The sequence below is a fragment of the Haplochromis burtoni genome, unplaced genomic scaffold, assembly GCF_018398535.1.
Source record: "Haplochromis burtoni strain Fernald_Lab_line unplaced genomic scaffold, NCSU_Asbu1 Contig_745, whole genome shotgun sequence".
NCBI classification, from domain to species: domain Eukaryota; kingdom Metazoa; phylum Chordata; class Actinopteri; order Cichliformes; family Cichlidae; genus Haplochromis; species Haplochromis burtoni.
The window spans coordinates 134,250-156,322 of NW_024583106.1; the positions used below are offsets into that span (position 1 = coordinate 134,250).

Here is a 22,073-nt window from a genome sequence, read left to right on the forward strand (position 1 = left end):
TTTTTTTTTCCTTTGTCCTTAAAAAAACCATTTACTTTTTTATTAATTATTGAAATAGATTAATTTGTGTTGATTGATCAGTGATTGCAGCTCACAGACTGAAGTCTACTGTTTGCTCTCCTTCAGTCAGTCTGTGATTTCATATCAGTGACCCAGCCTGCAGGTTCTCAGAGAGGTTACACTACACACACTCACACTCACACATACACACATGCTGAGTGTCTTTGAAGTCCAGCAGTGGGGGTGTCTGTCATCTCATGAAGTATTCATGTAGCATATCAAGTGTGTGTGTGTGTGTGTGTGTGTGTGTGTGTGTGTGTGTGTGTGTGTGTGCGTGTGGTGGGGTGAACAGTGGTTTCACAGCTGCTGTGTGTCGACACACCGAGAAGGCGGGGCAGTGAAAAGAGAGAGAGGGGGTGAGCAAGGAGAGTGAGGGAAGGTGAGGTGAGCAAGGCAGACGGACCCACGGACGGAGGGAGGGGAGGAAGAGGAAGGAGGGAGGCTGGAGCTTTGCCAGTGTTTCCCAGCAACAACGGCAGGGAGAGGCAGGAATCCTCCCGCTCTCATTCACTCGTTTATTTCCACCTCTTATTTCAGTCCTTTATTCCTCCTCTGCTGATGCCACTTCCTTTCACCCCTCTCTCTCTCTCCTGGAGTTAGAGGCAGAGGAGGGAGGTGGGAGGGGTGGAGAGGAGCGGCATTGCGATACTGCAGGAACAGACTGAGGAGCTACGGGAGAGAAGAGAGAGGAGATGAGCAGGAGAGGTGGGAGAAGGAGGGAAGAAAAGAAAGGAGGCAAAATTAAAGAAGTGGAGCTTTGAAAAGGAAGAAATAAGGCGAGAGTAGGAGAGGAGAGATGATGAGAGGAGAGAGGAGGAGAGGTGGAAATAATGAAGAAGAAAAGGTAAAAGAAGAAGGAGAGGAAAGTGAGAGTGTGGAGAATGAGTTGCTGCAGGGTCAGAAAGATGGAAGAATGATTCAGTACGAGGAAAGAGTGGAAGGAAGGAAAGCCGCCTGAGGCTCTTCATTTGGGACCGAGTGAGGCGAGTTCTACAGATTGGCTGCAGGGCGTGAGGACGGAGGGAAGGATGGAGGGATGCAAAGCTTTGTGGAGTACACACCATCGCAGGTGGATTGATAACAATCATAAAATAAAGTGAACTCATCCTCCAGGAGTCTCTGCAGAACTTTGCTCCAACCAATATGAAAATGTCCCGTGATCAGATTTGCACTTCCTGTCCGAAACACGGAAAGATGGATTTGGAGTTTAGCCATATGGAACAAACTGAGGGAAACGTGTTGAGAGGCCGAGGTGCTGGTTTACAGATGAATACTGTCAGATATTTTTAGATGTATTTTTGATCAGGAACTCGGCACATGTTGTTGGACTTTAGTGAGAAAAACTCTGATCACCTGAACATCACTCAGCAGAGGATGATTGGATTGATGACAGCGAGACGGGGTTGGGAGAGTTTGAGGATATGTTTGGACCTGTGAAGGGAGCAAAGACAGAAGGATGTTCATTCACGCATGAAATGAATGTGATGTGAGTTATTGCTTAAATGGGAACAATCATGAAAAACCTGAAGGGGTTTTTTGGTTTCCTGTCTTATTTTTGATTGAAGGACAGACTGAATCTTTATTGTTTGACAGAAGTGAGTAGGAATAATAATCTGCTGAAAGCTGAAAATGGTGATAAATCTGATGTACTCAACTGAATGCTTTAGGATTAGCAGAAGTCTGGGATCCCTCCGCAGCACTTTGGTAGTTTTAAAGATCTTTTAGGTTCAACCCCTAAACTTCTTTATGGATTTGGTAAAAACCAGATGTTGAAAATGAAAATGAACTTGTTAAAATGTTTAATCCCTCTGAAAGGACAGACACACTGTTGATGCTGTGATTGACGAACCAAGAAACTCTGCGAGTTTAGGAAAAACCATGTTGGACATCATGTTATCATCATTGTCTGGATGCATGGACAGTGTTCTCCTGTTGCAAAAGTAAAATGATTCTCGCTTTAAAGAGCGGTTTATTGGAGTTCAAGGGGGATGGAAAGTCAAACTGGTGGATGAAAAGCCATTTTGTTGGGAGCATGAAAATGAAGAGAAACCTTGGAGGACTTTGAGGCACCTGTTCTACCTGTAGAATTTACGAAACGCTACACTCGTGGATGTTTACAGCTGAATGCAGAAGGACAACAAACGAAGAACCTTAAGTGCTTTAAAAGAGGACACATCTGGATAAACATCTGGGTAAACCTGAGACAGTGAAAATGGACTATATGGATATGGACCACCATCAGCGTTTTTCCTTGATCAGCTGAGTGTCCGCCGATCATGGGTAGATTTCTGGGTGCGCTTGGTTTGACACTGGGTCTATTTTCTGGAGAAGGCTTCATAGGTCAGCCTCGATGATGCGGCCCGGGTGTCCCTCCTTTACAGCTGTGGTTTTAACACTTTGTTTGAATAGATCTGGGTCTTTACAATGGTGAATGAGGACGAGAAGAAGCTTGGTCCCAGTTCCTCTTTAAGATCAAGACGTTTGAGCAGATAATGGATTGGAAGGAATTGTGAGTAATAATAATAGTGATTTTTAAATCCTATTTCATCTCAGTCCAGCTTCATGTTTGAGGTACTGACAGTTCTGTGGAAGGCAAAAGCCGAGAGCAGTGGAGAGACGTGCTCGCGGTGATAAATGAAGTCCAGATGTAATTGATACTGTAGACGCGTGAAGCATAAAGTGTAAAATAACAGCTTCAACGAGTCTCTGATGTCTCTTCAGTTTCACCTTCAGGGGCTGTTAAACATATTTCACCCTTTGTCCAATCTATTGCGGTTGCTCACCTGTGGAGTCAGACATCCACTCAAAGAAGATGGAGTCATCCCTAACCCCGTGACATCACTGAAACACCATCATTCGAGCTAACACGTGAAATTGTGTAAATGTAGATCACATGTCTCAGATCACGGGTTGGTGTGGTTGGTGATGGTGTCAGAGCATCAGCACATCTGCATTAGCATTAAAAAGTCCTTTAAAGAAGTATGTCAGCCGCAGAAGGACGTAACCGCCATCACTGCGGATGAGTTCCTGTTAGTAAGTAAGTAAGTAAGTAAACTTTATTTATTAAGCGCTTTTCGCACAGACAGGCAATCACAAAGCGCTGTACACAAATATTAAAATATTAAAATAAACAATAAAATCAATAGACATTATATACAATGTAAAAGATCAAATGTAAATAATGTAAAAAAAATAATAAAATATGTAGATCAACAAAAGGCTTGTTTGAACAGAAGAGTTTTTAACTGTTTTTTAAAAGAATCCACAGAGTCAAGCAAACGTAATTGTAGTGGTAAACTGTTCCACAGCCTTGGTGCAACAGACTGAAAGGCTCTGTCCCCTTTTGTCTTCAGTCGTGTACGGGGAACAACTAAGAGACTCTGAGTCTGTGAGCGGAGATGACGAGCAGCAGTGTATTTTAAAAGAAGCTTGGATAAATAATCTGGAGCCTGGCCATTTAGTGCTCTGTATGTTAAAACAAGAATTTTAAAGCGAATTCTAAACTCTATTGGGAGCCAATGTAAAGAATATAAGATGGGAGTGATGTGAACACGCTTGGTAGAGCGAGTTAGTAATCTGGCTGCTGCGTTTTGTATTGTCTGGAGGCGAGAGAGAGATGATTTATCCAAGCTAGTAAACAGGGAATTACAGTAATCTAAGCGTGATGACACAAATGCATGAATGAGTTTTTCCAGTTCAGCTGAGGAAACCATATGTCGCAGTTTAGATATGTTTCTTAAATGATAGAAACAGGAACGAGACAAAGATTTTACATGAGAGTCAAGGCCCAGAGAAGAGTCAAATATTACTCCAAGATTTCGAATATTTGACTTGACAGATGGACAGAAAGAGGCAAGAACCTGACTGATTGTAGAATGTAGCTCAGGAGGAGCTATGATCATGGTCTCGGTCTTGTTAGTATTTAGAACAAGGTAGTTGCTTGAAAGACAATCAGAAACCTGGGTTAAGCACTGGACTAGGGTGGACAGCCTATCCAGCTGATGAGGCTTAAAGGGCATATGGAGCTGAATGTCATCAGCATAAAAATGATAAGACAGGTTGCTAAAAGATTGAATGATACCAGCTAAAGGAAGCCTATAAAAAGAAAATAGTAATGGACCTAAAACTGAACCCTGTGGGACACCACAGGTCAGGGCAGCAATGTTAGAGGAGAACCTATCAGTCCTAACAGAGAAGGTCCTGTCTGATAAGTAGGAAGAAAACCAGTCAAGGGCAGAGCCAGATACACCAGCCAAAACCTTGAGCCTGTTAAGTAGGATTTTGTGGTCGATGGTGTCAAAGGCTGCACTAAGATCAAGCAAAAAGATCACACAACAGTTCCCTGCGTCAGATGCCATTAATAGATCATTATAGACTCTTAAGAGAGCGGTCTCTGTAGAGTGCTGCTTTTGAAAGCCAGACTGAAAAGGGTCAAGAATCTGTAATTGACATAATAGAGACCTGAACTGATTTTCAACAATTTTTTCAAGTAATTTACTGACAAATGGCAATTTTGAAATAGGTCGGTAATTACTACCAGAGCTAGGATCGAGATTCTGTTTTTTTAACAGAGGAGTTACCTCAGCGTGTTTAAAATAAGATGGAACACAGCCTTGCCTCAGTGAACTGTTGATGATGGATAGTAATGTGGGACCAATGCTGGTAATAGACCCAGACAGGACAGAGTGAGGTAATATATCTACAGAGCATGACGAGGATTTCATTTTACCTAAAACTATAATTAAGTCATTTAGTGTGATTGGAAAAAAGGAGGTAAATGATCCAGAACAACAAGGGGTATCTTCATAAGGGGAGGCACTTGAGGAAATTTTAGATTTCAAGTCCATCACCTTATTTACAAAGTAATTAAGGAAAGTATTACAATCTTCATCAGAAAGCAACAGAGCATGCTGGGTTGGAGGAGAAGCAATACTGTTGATGGTATCAAATAGAATTCTTGAATTATTTTTATGACGGTTTATAAGATTATTGAAGTAAGAGGATCTGGCCTCTTTGACTGATTCATTATATATGTAAAGTAGTTCTTTAAAGTGCTCACGATGGACAGTCAGACCGGTGGACTTCCACAGACGCTCTGCTTTTCGATAGGAGCGTCGAAGACCACGAGTCTGATAATTTAACCATGGTGTCCGGGAGCTAACAGAGCAGTAACTGGTTTTGAGACGAGCAACCTGATTTAGAATGGCAAGGCAGTGTTCATTAAAAGAATTAGTTAGAAACTCAACCTCATTAGAGGAACTTTTAAAATTAAAAAGAGAGGAAAACTCAGAAATTATAGAATCGTCAATAAAGCGCCTGCGCCTAGTAGAGCCTTGAGGATGGGACTCTGAATTAACAGATACAGTAAAAGAGACTGACTTATGGTCACTAAAAACAACTTCATTTAAATTCATGTGGTCAAGGGAAACACCATAGGTGAAGACCAAGTCCAGAGTGTGCCCAGCCCTATGAGTAGGCCCTGCTACATGCTGAACAAAGTTGAAAGAGTCCATAATGCTCAGAAACTCCTTAGTGGTACTGTTTGTTGAGTCATCCACATGAATGTTGAAATCTCCAACGATGATAACCTTGCCCATTTTAATAGTGGAAGTTAAAAAGTCTTGTAGGTCTGACAAGAAAGCTGCAGCAGACCCAGGTGGACGATAAATTAAAATGCCGTATATGGGCTGTTCTCTTCCAATTTTTATCATAAGCATCTCAAAAGAATTGTAGCAACTTGAAGAAATCATTTGGCATAAGAAAGTATTTTTAAAGATTACAGCTGTTCCACCTCCTCGTCCAGATATCCGAGGTGCACAGAGAAATGAGCAGTCAGCGGGACAAAGCTCTAAAAGATGTGAGACTTCATTCTCACGTTGCCACGTCTCAGAGATAAACATGAAGTCAAGCTTCTCAGAGCAGAACAAGTCATTTAAAATATAAGACTTATTGGCGATTGAGCGAGTATTAATTAACATCCATTTAAGGCTGCGACTCACCAGGACAGGGGTAGAGTTTCCAGGAACAGAGTCCGCGCTATGCGGTAAGCCGCGCAGCAAAACAGGGTTCCTGCCGCGATGGGGCTTGGCTTTCCATGCTTTCAGATGACAGCCTGGGTCGTAAACATAGTGGGTTGTGGGGATTAATCCAGTTCCGACAAGTTTCAGCCGAATCTCACCGGTAGCAACCCAGGAATAGAGCCCCCGAAGGTCCATCTCTTTCCGAAGACGACGGAGCAGAACGTGAAGGCCGGCTCGCTTCCCCCGCTTTCTCCGACGAGGCCGCTGAAGCAAAAATGAGCTAGCCTGCAAGAGTGGAGGTAGACCTGGTGCTGCGTTGCGCTCTAACGGCGGTAGGAAAACAGCCTCGTTTCGTTGACTCTGAAAGCTATCCATTGCAGATTTGATCGCTAGCAACGCATGACGATCATAAATCCGAAGGGGGGTAACACCAGAAAAAACTGTAGCAAAAACACTTGCATAGCAAATAAAATAAACAAACACACGGACGAAGGCAGCGGCACAGCCAAACACAGGCGCCATCTTGACCTTCCGGAAAGAGAGATATCTGTCTCTCTTTCCAGCGTCACCTGTTAGGTGACGTGCACAGAGAATGTCGGGTATGCCGAGGGTTAGCACAGGTTAATACGTACCTGGTTAAACACAACGATCAGGCTGAGGCTCTCCCACAGTGCATAAACAGATAAACTGTGTTGAGGTTTACCTGAGCAGATGTGTGGACGATCTGCACCCTCTATGGCGGTATCTTCATCACCATGTTTGCCGAGCTTCACATTTTCTCCGTGAAGTAACTGAATATTAAGCATGCTTTAATGACTCTGAGCCACGGAGGAAGTTCATTAGCATCCTAATGCTGAGCCTAGAGAGAGCTGCATGACTGGGATCAAATAAAATAATCAGAGTAGGTTTTTTTGTATTTACTTTGAATTTTCTTGAGGTGAAAATTGGGGGTGAGAGAGGTTTGAAATGTAAAAACAACTTTAGAGCAAAAGCATCAATTCGATAAGATAATCAGTTGACCTGTGTGACCGCCAACTGTGGTCTCTGCAGTGGGGAACAACCCAAGACCAAAACACAGGTGCCTTCCTTATGGCCCTTGTCGCTGGTGGCCCTGCTTTCGCAGAGTGCTTTGCTCTCTTGTTGTGATGCAGCGCCGCAGTTTGATGGGAGCGGGACGTTTTTCATCCTCTTTCTTTCTCTGCATGTCCTGCTGTACCTTTGCTCCATCTATCTCCAAAGCACCAGGAGATGCTGCTGCTCCCTCGGACACACGGTCACACACATACACACACACACACACACAGACACTCTCTCTCTCTCTGGCAAATGTGACGTTGGCAGTGAGTCCTGCCGGTGGTTGGAGGCAATAATGAGTATAGTATCTGTCTGGGAGGGAGTTTGAGCCTCCTCCTCCTCCTCCCTTCTCTCTCTGCCTGTGTTTGACATGGACCTTAAACTCATCTCTTAATACTCAGTCTCAGATCAGCTCTTCTCTCTCTCTGATCTTATTTTATGTTTTCTTTTATTTCCTGTTAAACGATGTGTTTGGGTGCAGCTCGGTGCTCTCTGACTCTGTTTCTGTGTTTTGTGTCTTCAGGGCGGCTCACAAGCTCAGTCTGTCCCGCAGGAAGAAGTCCCCGCCCGGCTCCGCCTCCCTGCCCGGCGAGTCCCCAGAACCGCTGCTTTACACCGGGGGCTTCAGCGGGGCCTTGCAGCTCTCCCCGCCTGCCGTCCCACCATGTCTCCTTCGAGCTGGGTCAAAGGTCAAGGACACGCCGGGGATGGGAAAGGTGAGATAGTGTGGTGTTAGTCTGGATCTGATGGATGTAGCTACTGGGACTTTACCTGCTCAGCTGATGGAGTCGAGCCTTGAAGTCAGCGGTGGGGGTGTAGGGGAGGGTACCAGGTCACTGTAAGCTCTAAGGAGCTCAGAAAGAATCAACCGCACTTCTTCAGGTTTGGTGAAGAAGCTTTACCTCGCTCATGTGGCTATGGGCTGGCTGCAGGTGGGCAGTCTCTCAGGAGCTATCGTCCCTCGGCAGGATATCTGCAATCAGCAGGAATCTGTGCTGTAGTCTTAGTCTGGGCTCACACTGCCTGTGTCACATGTTTCTAACAATGGGTTAAACATCTGCTCTCCAGAAGATTAGCCCTGTAACCAGCATTACTCTAAGAAGAGTGTCGTTAGCTCAGAGGCTTTAATGAGCTCTGCAGCCCATCGGGGGGCGCTGACAGGCTCGTCTGTGACAGGTTAATGTTTGTTGGCGTTTGGGTGCAGATCAGACGCTTGGCTATCAGACTGTTGGCGGACGGAGCGATTAGCGTCTGAGCTCAGGTCTCCACCAAATCACCGTAATCACACGATGTCCTCGCTAACCTCTCAGACACAGCTGACTGGTGAGCCAGGTAACTCTGGCGCACCGTTAGCTTGAAGCGTGAGCTCCTCATTTCTGTGCTCTCTCATCTCTGCTGACACAAAGAAGCACCAAACTGAGACTCGCAGACATACATGGTTCACTGACGTGTTTGAGTTTCATGACTCTCCGTCCATGTGAAGCCCTCATCATCCCCCTAAACTCTTCCTATGCCAGCTGCTGTGACTGCAGCAGTAAGTGTGCCTGAATCCTGAAGAGGAAGCTCTCTGCTGGCATTCAGATGTCAGGTGATGCCTCCTGCAGCAGGTGGGCTCTGTGTGAGGTCCCCACAGGTCAGGGTGTGCTGCTGGCTTCAGAGCCCTGCAGGCACCATGTAGGGACTCCATGTCTCCTCGCTGCAGCTCAGGTTCCTTCATCTCCATCCGCCGGCAGCTGCAGGAGCTCACATCTGCATCCTGCCAATGCAACATGTGGGCGTCGGTTAATGAGGCAAGGACAGAAATGAAAGAGCATTTTAAAGGAGACACGGTGAAGTTAGGAGGATCATACATCTCTGCTCCTGCACCTTACACTGAACTAACAGAGTCACTGCCAACACCTACAAACTACTCACAATGTAGATCATCATTTCATCTTTCTCCTTCTTCTTTCCTTCTGATCTGAACACAAAGTTCTCATTAAGAAAACTGAAGCTGCTCGTATTCTTCTTCTTTTTCTTTAATGGTCTGCACAACAGATCACCTGCCTCCATCTCCTCCTATCCCAGCATCCACCTCTGCATGTACTTCTTCATCCATGAGCCTTCTCTGCTACTCCATCTCCATCCTCTACCATCCCTCCTCTGCACATGCTTCTTGATTTGACTTTGTAAGAATTTAGTGACATTAGATGAACTCCTGGAAACAGTCAGAGGTAAGTATTCACTCTGACTGCCGTCTCTTCTCTCGTTTGCATTCAGCGCTGCGTTCATTCCTCTGAACCTGCAGTTATTCTCTTTAATGTCTTAAAACTTCTCACCATGGCCTCTGGCTGCTCTCTGTGTGGGCGAGAGAGCCTGAGCTGGATTCTGGATGTAAACACTTCATCGTGAGTGATATCAAACTCTGAGTTCAGACTGAGGTCAGAGCTGTTTCTGTTTGAAGCTCTGCAGTTTGAAAGCAGTCCTTCAGATTTTTGCTATTTGCTATCTTTGCTATCTATTGATGCTGTACCTTTAATCTGAAAATATCACAGCGAGGATCTGACCCAGCCTGCTTCTGCAACACTGCACTGAAACATGCACTTCCTCTGACGTCCAGCAGAGGCAGCAGGAAGTCAGTGCCCACATGTTTACAGCCTGATACACAAACTGTTTGGTCTCTATAAATATGTGTCCCTCTATAACAGCTGCGTTTGAATTATTAGGGGTGTGGCCTCTCTGACTGACAGGTGACACAAGTGGTTGTAGCTTCAGCTAAACTGGACATCTGTGCTGTGTTTGTGCTGTTGGAGCTTTTTGGAGCATTTTTAATGACATCATACATCTGCACTAACAGACTGTCCAGGAAGGCGGAGCTTCAGTTTTAGGGTTTTATTTGGATGTTACTGATCAGGTGAAAGAAAAAATGAAGAAAAAAATCCTGTAAAAACATTTGTGATTGAACATAAATGTGCCGAGTAGGTCTGGGTATCGTCACTGATTTCTAGAATTGATTCACAAGGTCCCGATTTGATTTGATCCATGATTCGATTCGATTTGATTTGAATTGGGGAAATTTGCCTCAGACAGACAGAAATATTATAATTCTGATCATTTATCAGTACATATCCATATTTTTATATCTTTAAAAAGAAAACTGACATTTGTGTAAGCATCACAGCAAATGCTTTTGTGTCAAAGTAACAGAGCGAAAACACAGAAAAACATGAAGGAGAATTTCCTGACCTGTCTTTTTATAGCAGATAACCACCTTAAAAATATTCTGCAGTAAAACAAAAACAGAAGAAAACCATTAATCTACATATGAACATTACCTGATGTTTCTGAAGTGAAAGCAAATTTACAGAGATTTAATTAGAGACACAGCTAAGTGTTTTGCAATATCACATAATATTGAAAAGTTTCTTCAGTATTGAACAAAAGAAATGGGGCTTTCTTGTCAGAAGTCAGTTAAATTAAAAAAAAGAAAAACAGCGGCCAACAGCACTGTACATAACAATAGACTTGTGCGTAATAAACAAGAAAATAATGCAGAAAACAGAGATTTTTAGATGAGAAAGTGTTTTTGAAGTGCACTGAGAGAGAGAGAGCTGTGCATGAAGTGTCATTTTACTGTGGTGGAAGCAAAACAGCAAAAGAGAGAATTCATGACAATGTTTATGTAAAGCGAAATGTGAAGTGAAATGTGAAGCGTAGTTTGGATCTTCTTTTGCTGCTGGTTCAGTCAAATTTGGTTGGAGAGAGACATAGCCTACAGCTTAATAATCTAGTTCAAAAAAAGACGTAAACACAATGCACAGACCCACTGACACATCCGAATCTGTGAGCTGTCGGCGTGTCCGTGTACATGCAGTCGGGCGAGAAAGCCGACATCTCACAAATTCTGATCCGACAGCGGGTCCGGGCTTTGTGTTTAGGTCTTTGTGCAGAATCCGTATACCTGCTCTCATTTACATTTTTAGCTGTTTGGTCGTTGTCAAAATTTTGTGAGGTTTAACCTGAGATTCTGGCATTTCGGGCATAATAAATTTCTATTTAGATTTATATTCATTCAAGATTTTAATGAATTGATATTGCGTTATTCAAGCTAGAATCGATTTTAATCTGAAAATCAATAATCAAAACCCACCCCTAGTGCCGAGTGACTGGAATACATAAAATTAGCTGTGACTGGATCAGATGGCAACTTTTAAGCTGCTTCCTGTCTATATCCGTGGTGACAGAGGAGCTGGCTCGCAGAGACTCGATGTTTAAAAACTGCTCCGTCTCATTATTGGCTGTAAACTCAAACTCCTCGCCACCAGCTCAGCAGCTCTATGACAGCACAATAAAACCCTTCAGAAGGCTGAGGGACACGGGCTGTTGAAGGTCAAAGGTCAGGAAAGCAGTGTGACTCCCTGCTCAGTCCAGCTCTGATTACAGTCTAAAATGTCATCCTGGAATACCTGAAGAAGAGCTCAGGACGTCTCTGGAGGCGTTACAGCTGATTCTGAGCTTCTTTCAGCACAAACAGTTGATGGTGTGTATCAGGTGATCTGAGTCAGGTGATCTAACGCAAACTCAGTGAAAACCACATGGAAAACAAAACTAAACAGCAGGTAGAAAAAATCAAATCAAAGTTTAACTAAACAAAGTCAAAGAAGCACAGTTTCCTTCCAACTCGGTGTCAATATCTCTGAACACTTGTACCCAAGATAACAAACGGCTGCAGGCGAAGCAAACGTGGCCACGTTCAGGCCAACCATCTATCACTATCTGAGCACCTCTGGCTTAGTTTAACGTTTCATGATGCAAGCCAGAGACTTGATGAACGCAGCAGTCTTCTCTGTGCTTCATGCTTCCTGTCTGTCCTCAGGTCAGAGTCATGGTCCGGATCTGCTCGGTCCAGGATGAGTCCTCAGAGTCCATGTCCTTCCTGAAGGTCGACGGCAGGAAGAAGCAGCTCACGCTGTGCGAGACGTCGGCCCAGAGACGGTCCTCAGCCTCAGCGCCAAAGACCTTCACCTTTGATGCCATCTTCTCGCAGGATGCCTCCCAAGTGAGTTCTCCAGCATCAGGAACTTTACCATATCTTCTTCCGGGGATTAGTGTGGGTAACGTTACAGCTGATAATTTAGCTGCACAGACCTGCTGCTGGTGACGCAGAATGAACGGTTTAAAGTGAAACTTTCAGAGTTTTCTGAATAAAAATCTAAATTCAGGGCACGCACGAAGGTTTGAGCTCTTCATCAGCAACGTGTCAGCATGCTGTTTACCCACAAAGAGCAATGACAGCAGCAGACAGATCACAGTGCTGTGTGTGTGTGTGTGTGTGTGTGTGTGTGTGTGTGTGTGTGTGTGTGTGTGTGTGTGTGTGTGTGTGTGTGTGTGAGTGTCAGTGCTGAATGTTTGTATCTGTGATGTGACATAAACCTGCAGATAGATTCATAAAAACATGTTTATGATGTTCAGTTTTCAGCTCCTCCAAACAAACAACATGGCACTCAGCATCATCGTGCCTGCTGGGCTGCAGATCTTCTCTCTTTTTAGACACCTGACTGCATCGGTGATATAATGGTTTCATGTTTAACACGAGTTTTATTGGAGAATTAGAGAAAACACCTGGGTCAGTGTGGAGTCCACGCTCAGGTGTCTGACTGCTGGACAAAGTGCACCAATAAGAGACTTCCCTCATTCTTATTCATTTCAGTTTTATGTATATAGCACTAGATCACACCAACAGTTTCCTCAACAGTCAATCGTTGTTGTGGAAGTCACTTCTTACACAAATGAAAGAAAGCAGTCCTACATATTTGTTTAATATGTGCATTGAAGAACATATCCTGGACAAAAATGACTCCAAGGTTCATCACAGTGTTACTGCAAGTCAAGGTAATGCCATCCACTGTAAGAATCTGGTTAGATACCATATTTCTAAGATTTTCAGGGCCAAGTACAATAACCTCAGTTTTATCTGCATCTAGAAGCAGAAAATCCAGAAAATCCTGGTCATCCAGGTCTTTGTGTCTTTAAGACATTCCTGCAGTTTGACAAATCGATGTGTGTTATCTGGCTTCATGGATAGATGAAGTTGGGTGTCATCTGCATAACAGTGACAGTGTATGCTTTGTCTTCTGACAATGGTGCCTAAGGGAAGCATGTATAATGTAAACAGAAATGATTCTAGCACTGAACCCTGTGGAACTCCATAATTAACCTTAGTGTGTGAAGAGGACTCTCCATTTACATGAACAAATTGGAGTCTATTAGAACCCTTTGTAGAACCTGGGACCATTTCGTGGCCTTTGCGTTTTTTAATTCCACGCCATTTCCACTGTGTTTAATGGAGTATAGCCAAATTTTCTAACATGTATTTTTTTCCCATTTTATTTTGAAATTTCAGTCGGAGTTTTTTAAATGAGCTTAAATGGCTGAATAAAAGGCATACATCCACTATCGAACCTCGTGGCCGATTTCTGCCCCATTGAAACCCATTATAAACGCTATTTTTCATACCACCATTATTTTTACAACGGTTAGTGTGATTGTCTCAGTTATGGTGCCATTTTAGAGTCCGGGCCTTAAACTTGTAATTTTTTTATTTGGCCACCGGGTGGCGCCATTGTTCCACATGTGACGCCTGCTGGAACATACACACCTTCTCCAGCGGCCTGCTCGAGAGACATACCCGGAAAAGGCAGACTAATTTCCCGCGTGCAGCAGCAGCTTGGCCCGGTGCTCGTTCCGGACCATTTTCTGCCCTTAGGATCGTTTGATGGCGCAAAATTTTTTTTTTAAACAACAGGAAATGACGTATTTGTTTTCACGTGGTAGCGGAAGTGTGTGCTGCAGAAACGAGAACCGTACCATATGCTCCGACGCTGAGCGAAACACACCCGCGGCAGAGGCACCCCTGCCCGGGGAGCAGGAGCAGCAGCGCCCCCTGGGGACATTTTCGGCTTCTGCAAAAAAAATTAAAAACGGATCGAAATTAATGTTGGTGGCAATCTTTTGTCCATCTAAAGGCCTAATTATAATAACAATAAAATATTACTTCAAATGTTTTTTTTGGAAAATATTTTATGTTTTATGTTTTATGTTTTTGGGGCAAAAAAAGCAGTGCGCTCATGTGACGAAACCGGGATATAAAGGGTTAAAATCCGCGAAATGTAATTAAAACTTGACATGAATATTTCAAGGAGAAGTAGGTCTAAAAGATTGGCTAATTTAAAGTGGAATAAAATATTAATATATAAATTTTTTATAGCACTTTTTGGGCGTGGTCGATAGTGTGCATTTTATGAAATGCGCTCCTGGAAAAAAAATAAAAGGCGATCGAAATGACTGTTGGTGCCAATCTTTAGTCCATCTAAAGGCCTAATTATAATAACAAACAAATATTACTTCAAATGTTTTTTTTGGAAAATATTTAGTTTTTTTGTTTTTTGGGGCTAAAAAAACAGGGCGCTCATGTAATAAAACTGGGATTTAAAGGGTTAAAACAATGAAAATATAATTAAAACTTGACATGGATATTTTAAGCAGAAGTAGTTTTAAAAGATTGACTAATTTAAAGTAGAAAAAAATATTGATATATAACATTTTTAAAGCACTTTTGGGGCGAGGTTCACGAAAGGATGGGATTTTGAAGTTCTACAAAGGGTTAGATAGATACTCTATTAGATATTAGAGATTAGATAAAACTGTATTAATGCCTCGGGTGGGTTCCTCCGGTAAATTCAGTGTCCAGTAGCACAGCACCAGCAGAAGTTGCATGTTACAGATACAATAAAGGGGAATGAGAGTAAGGATATGAGCATAAATATACCATATAAACACACATATAAATACAGAATATATAATAGGGATAAATAGGAATACAACTGGATTGCACATTTGAGTGAGTCTATTGCACAATGATTATTGCACAGTCGTATGTAAGAAAGAAAATACTGCAAATATTGCACAGTGAAAAAAAGCACTACAGCTCAGATGTTTCCTGTCATCCTTTGTCCTCCTGTCTCACCTCCCTCTCCCTTCCAATGGGGAGTTAAACAGTTTGATGGCGTGTGGGACAAAGGAGTTTTTAAGTCTGTTGGTTCTTTACTTTGGGAGAAGCAACCTGTCGCTGAATAGGGTCCTCTGGTTATTTATGACCGTGTGCAGAGGACGCCCAGCATTGTCCATAATGTCCAGCAGTTTCTTTAATGTCCTTTTCTCTGCCACTGTCACCAGAGTGTCCAGCTTCATGCCAACCACAAAGCCAGCATTCCTGATTAGTTTTTCCAGTGTGGATTAGTTCTTTCTTGCTGTGCTGCTCCTCCAGCACACCACAGCATAGAACAGTACACCAGCAACCACTGACTGGTAAAACATCCTCAGGAGCTTCCTGCAGATGTTAAAAGACCTCAGCTTGTTGTCGACCCAGAGCCCGAGGTACTTGTAAATGGTAAATGGACTGATTCTTAGCGCTTTTCTACCCTCCCGGAGTACTCAAAGCATTGTATACAACATGCCTCATTTACCCATTCACATACATACATACAAGCACTTCTAAACTCAAGTGATAAAGTGACTCAAGTAATAAACATTAACACTCCAATGAACGCATCGGAGGGCAACGTGGGGTTAGTATCTTGCCCAAGGCATGCAGACTGGGGAAGCCAAGGATCGAACCACCAACCTTCCAATTAGTAGCTGATCTGCTCTACCACCTGACCCACAGCCACCTTGTATGTGTTGACCACCTCCACCTCTTCTCCCTCTATCTGAACTGGCAGTGGACCTGGTCTGGACCTCCCGAAGTCCACAACCAGTTCCTTGGTCTTTGAGGTGTTGAGTTGCAGGTGGTTTGTGTGACTGCATCTGACAAAGTTGCTCACCAGACTCCTGTACTCCTCTTCCTGATCATCCCAGGTACACCCCATGATGGCCGTGTCGTCTGCACACTTGAATATGGCATAATTCAGAGTTGTAGCAGAAGTCAGAGGTTTACAGGGTGAAGAGAAGAGGGGACAGCACAGTTCCTTGTGCTGCCCCTGTGCTACTGACCAGACCACAGTGTCAGACGTGATGTCCTTCAGCCTGACGTACTGTGGTCTGTCAGTGAGGTAGTTGGAGTTCCAAGCGACCAGGCAGGGGTCCACCTGCATCCTGTTCACTTTGTCCTGGAGCAGACAGGGCCAGATTGTATGTAGCAGCCCTTGGCATCAAGAACGACAGAAGAGTCTCTAACGGGTGCAGCCATTTATTTCCTCACCACACACGGCTCATTCTCTGGACGTTGAGCACCGTGAAAACTATAAAATAAGAAAAAATTGATACCCGTACAGTACTTTTTGAACTATAACAATGAGCAATAACAACAATGAGCTTAAGTTAATTCAGGCAAGTTCAAACAAGTAATTATGAGATATACAGTCACAGATTAAATAAAACAAAAGGGGTTACTTCAAACAGCATCAAGGGGTTACACAGTTCAGTTAAATAAAATATAACAACAGATCATCTCTCATCACATACCTCAGTCCGCTTGCCAAGGGTGCAAAACTCCGGTAAACACTTAAACACTTCGGCCCGTTTCTCATGGGGTGCTGCTAGCTTGCATGACACACATGTCTAGCCAAAAAAAATAGCACATGGATGTAAGTAACGTAAATACAGAATAAAAAGGTTTTCAGATAGCTCACAATACAAACGCAGCAACATACCTTACATTAGAAACACACTTATCATACTTGTCAAAGTATTATCGTAACTTACATGGACTTTGTACAACTTATTCCTGCCGCGACAGACTGCTCTATACGCGTTACGGGGCATGCCTCTGAGCACATCTGTCCTTAGTGCGACTGCGCATACAGTTCCGACAACCCCCGCAAGGATGACTTATGGTACAGATCAGCGGTTTATTACATTGTATTTAAGGCACTAGAAAAGTCAAGATACTCAATCTTCATCAAAGTAATTAAGTAATAGATATACAACAACTATTTTTGGTTTGATTGTTTTTATCAGAACTCTTCCTGTAATTCTACACGTTTATGTATTCCTGCTGATGATTTCTTTCGTTTACTGAGCTGTCTCTTTTTTACCTCCTAAATCACCATGGTAATGAACGCTGAACACTCATTTGGTTTAAAATCATCTGGAAGCACTAGATTTTTACAAATTCTCTTATTTACATCTTGCTTTCAGTGTGATATGAATGTTATATGTGCAGCCATCACCTTAGAAACCAACAGCAGCACTGAGCATACCCAGACACATCATTCACTGCCATTCATATCATGAATTTACTGCTGTGTGACACAAATCACTAGATTAACCAGTTTCTGCCACTTTTGTCTTTAAGATTATTTTACTGTTAGATTTTATCATCGTCTCATCTGATATCATCTCTGATTGGAGAAGGTGGAGCTCACAGGGAGCAGAGGGCCACAACAGAGAAAGTTGATAACCACAGTGATGAGACCCATGATCTCTGACTGAGGTTCCAGGTTTAGTTGAGTTAGCTAAGTCAGAGGAAGCCTGGATATGTTAACTTCCTTTGTAGGACACCTCTCAGGTGTGTAAGCTCAGCTTTAAAGTCAAGGCATCCACATGGGGAAGGATTCACTTTGTCACTCACAGCTGGTCCTAAGTGACTTTTCCTGCTCTGGTTACCTGCAGCAGGTCACATACCTGCCATGCTGTTACTGGCATGTCAGCAGCGGGCTTCGGTACACCAAGTGCTCCAACATCTCTGACCTAAAGCTTGTCAAAAATACTGTACTGTGTGTATTATTATGTATGAGGCGCTGTGATAGTGGCAGTGCTCTAAGTGATCGCTGGCTTCTCTCTTCTAGGCTGAAGTGTGTTCAGGAACGGTGGCAGAGGTCATCCAGTCGGTGGTGAATGGCGCAGACGGCTGCATCTTCTGCTTCGGGCATGCTCACCTGGGTAAACACATGATACGCCACCCACACACACAAAGACATAATTCTGAAAAGTCACATGATTGTTGAGTTGACCCTGCCTCCACAGGTAAGACGTACACCATGATTGGTCGGGACTGCTCCACCCAGAGCCTGGGTGTGGCTCCAACGGCGATCTCCTGGCTGTTCAATGTGATCGAGGACCGGAAGGAAAAGTCCGGAGCTTGTTTCTCAGTCAGAGTGTCGGCCGTGGAGATCTCCGGCCGCGAGGAGACGCTCACCGACCTCTTGGCCGAACTGGCGGCGGCCGGGCACCAGGAGGCACCAGGCCCCGCCGTGTTGCTGAGAGAAGATCCCATCTGTGGATCCCAGGTACAGGAAACAACTCGCACTTTGAGCACTTTTTAACAAATCACACAAACTGGCCTCTGATATAAACCGAGGACTGTGATTAGATGATATATAACTAATGATTACAGCTCAACATGATATCCAATATGTTCATCCAGTCATCCGGGCCACTCATGCCATTCCCTTTCCAAAAGACCTCGCCATCTCCTCCTTTCCTTCTCTTTGTCTGTCCCTGACCTACTCACTGAACTCCTGTTCACTCTAGAGACTTCTTCACTGTTGACACCTGTCCAATTAGTCCTGACCTTCCTCCTCCAACTCGTTCAGTTTGTTTTATCTCCCCGGGCTCCTTCTATCTGCGCTCACTTTAATTTTCTTTCTCTTTTTCTCCTCTCATTCTGACATCCTTCCTTTTTTTCCTTTATCAAACCTCATTCTGTCTTACTTTAACTTTTATCTCGTTCATTTTCTCTCTAAGAGTAAAGAAGGATTTCTACTTTGAGCCAGAAGAACATCACAGAGCTGCAGATGGCAGGAAGATGATCACAGTCTGGTTTCTGTGCTGCAGAATGATTTAAAGCTTTGTTTCAGTCCGAGCCTGACTAATATGGGGTAAACTCTTGGCAGTGTCTGCGCCTGATTGCAAGATGCCTATGTGTTTTAATCGTGCCTGATGTTAAACTGAGTCAGGAGAAAGACATCAATATTGGATAAATACAGCTTTATATGAACAGAGAAGAAGAGCTCTTTCTTACTGCAGGATCTTCATCATGTACACCTGCAAGCAGAAGCTGAACACATGGACTTTCATGCTAGCCTGCAGCATTTCACCGTGAAGCATGCCTCTGTTCTGTGCAGCCACCTCAGTCCCAGCTTATCTGAATCTCATTAGCTTTTTCTATCAGCTGCAGAACCAGATAGAGGTTCGGGCGAGCAGTGCTGAGCGAGCAGCATCCTTCCTGGACGCTGCCCTGGCAGCGAGGAAGAGCAACCGAATGCCGAACAACCAGGAAGTCCGAAGGAACTCCCACTTCCTGTTTACCCTGCACCTCTACCAGGAGAGGCTGGACAAGAGCAACAAGGCAGCCAGTGAGTGTGTGCGTGGTCGTAACTGATATTTTGCCAGAATTATTAAAAGTTGCTGTGACGATAAAACTCTACTCATATTTGTGGACCAGTTTCTCAGCTTCTTCCTCTTTTCAGTATGTTTGTTATCAGGAAGCAGAACCTCAAGCAATAAAACCTAAATCCTTTAAAATTCAAACTTGAGATCACTGAGGGAACTGATAGTATATCAGGAACATATACCTCACTCGTCTGACACCTGTTGGTTTGTGGACTCCACGTTTTGAAGGCTGAGACTAACCAAAGAGAACACTGGTTCACTTCTGACACGGTGTCAGACAAGTAACTGGACATGCTCCGATGAAATGGCTGAGAGATTCAGGCTGGGTGGAGCTCTCTGAGTTTGGTCTCCCTTCCTGTTGAGATGTTCACAGACGTTTCTGAAGGTGAAGGCAAGGTTGCAATTCATTCCATACAAACTGTGGATCTGGGAAAAAGCAGGGCGCTTTGAAGAGAAACTGGTACTCAGCATGTCATTGAAAACCCTAAATGAAGTCTGAATGGCTTATTTGGTTCAGCTGAAGCGAGATGTGATAATTAGGGCTGGTTATCGTCACTGATTTCTAGAATCGATTCAATTCCGATTCACAAGGTCCCGAATCGATTCGATCCACGATTCGATTTAATTCGATTCGATTCGATTTAAATCTGGGAAATTTTGACAGTCTGAAATATTATAGTTCAGATCAGTACATTTACATATTTTTGTATCAATAAAAAGGAAGCTGACACACGCAAGACTTTATCACAGGTGTGAGCGTCACAGCAGATGCCTTTGTGTCAAAGTAGCTGAAGATAAAACACAGAAAAACATGAAGGTTATTTTCCTGGCCTGGGATTTTATAAAAATATTCTGCAGTACATCAAAAACGAAAGAAAACCATTAATCAACATATGAACATCACCTCTGAAGTTACAGCGGTTTTATTAGAGACATGGTTAAGCGTTTTGCATTTTGAATAATTTTAAAAAGTTTAAATTTGTTCAGTATTGAACGGCAGAAATGAGGTTTTCTTTTCGGAAGAATGTAAAAGGGAAAAAAACAGCGGCTGACAGAGCTGTAAACAACGGTAGACTGGTGCATAACAAGCAAGCGAATAATGAAGAAAGGGAAACTGTTCTTGAAGTACAGAGAGAGAGGCGCAAAAAGGGCGTAAACACAAAGCGCGGACCCGCCGAAACATCAGGATCAGCGAGCTGTCTGCTTTCAGCCCCGACCGTGAGAAAGGCGACATCTAACTGATTCTGATCCGCGGGTCGCGCTGTGTGTTTAAGTCTATGTGCAGAATCCGTGTACCTGCTCTCATTTACTGTCTTAGCTGTTTGGTGGTTCTTGAAATTTTGTGAGATGTCACCAGAGATTCTGGCATTTTGGGCAAAATAAATTTATATTAAAAAAATCGATTCAGGATTTTAATGAATCGATTTTACGTTATCCAAGCCAGAATTGATTTTAATCGATGAATCGATTATAAAAACCCATCCCTAGTGATAATCCTTAAACCTCCCAGCAGTACACAGACCTGCACACACACTCCAGCTGCAGACTCATCAGCTCAGCAAGGACTTGGAGCAGCAGCAGGTTAGAGGCTCTGACCCCGGGACAAGAATAAAAGCCCCCATTAGCGACCATGCAGCTGTAAAATTTGGCAGCTCAATTAGCCGTTAGCTCTTTTTTTCCACACTCCAAACATATAGCTGCTAATTAGCTTGGTGTTGAATTACTAACATGCTCAACAGGAGCGTTTACAAGCAGAGCAGCTACACTAACGCTGCCTCCACCCACGTCTACCTGTCAGCAGAGCCGCTTCCTCCGTTATTGGGCTTTTATGCTGGAATAAATCTGCATGGCTAACGAGCCCTGATGGCTTGGCATCCTGCAGTGTTTATAGAGCTGTGGAAAAGCATCCACTCAGTGGTGCTCAGCACTTTCTAAATCTTGCTGATGTGGCCGGTCAATGGTTCTCGCCATCATTACTCTGAATTAATGAAATGAGCAGGCAGTTAAACTGAGCGGATCAGACTGATACTGAAGCTTAGCGGGATGCATTTGGGACGTGTTCAGATGAAGCTTCTTTAACCTCTGGGGGGTCCTAGAAAAATGCATACACTATTGGGTTTAGAGCCACAAATCGACCACGCCATGAAAAGTGCCATAGAATATCTATATATTAATATTTTTTTCCACTTTAAATTAGCCAATCTTTTAGACCTACTTCTCCTTGAAATATTCATATCAAGTTTTAATTACATTTCGCGGATTTTAACCCTTTATATCCCGGTTTTGTCACATGGCCGCACTGTTCTTTTAGCCCCAAAAAACAAAGAAATCAAATATTTCCCAAAAGATACAATTCCAAGGCCCGGACTCCCGAGTACCACCAACATTCGGAAGATGGCCCATTATTTGGTTGTAATGACCGTGGAATGGGAAATAGCGTTTATAATGGGTTTCAATGGGGCACAAATCGACCACTAGGACCAATAGTGTAAGTTTATCTGTAGCTCAGCCACTGAAGCTAATTTAAGGGAGTCAGACTGGAATTTT

At 43.5% G+C, this 22,073-nt stretch overlaps 1 protein-coding gene across 1 annotated transcript in view; it reads left to right on the forward strand.

The window, feature by feature from the left end:
• Positions 1 to 476: 476 nt before the first annotated feature.
• Positions 477 to 22,073, forward strand: part of LOC102295874 (kinesin-like protein KIF26A) — a 38,508-nt gene continuing 16,911 nt past the window's right edge. The window contains exons 1-6 of the mRNA XM_042215532.1: positions 477 to 2,569; positions 7,678 to 7,870; positions 12,010 to 12,192; positions 17,981 to 18,074; positions 18,159 to 18,421; positions 19,306 to 19,489. Coding sequence (XP_042071466.1) covers positions 2,553 to 2,569; positions 7,678 to 7,870; positions 12,010 to 12,192; positions 17,981 to 18,074; positions 18,159 to 18,421; positions 19,306 to 19,489 — 934 coding nt within the window. The 5' untranslated portion in view covers positions 477 to 2,552. The remainder of the gene's footprint in view (positions 2,570 to 7,677; positions 7,871 to 12,009; positions 12,193 to 17,980; positions 18,075 to 18,158; positions 18,422 to 19,305; positions 19,490 to 22,073) is intronic.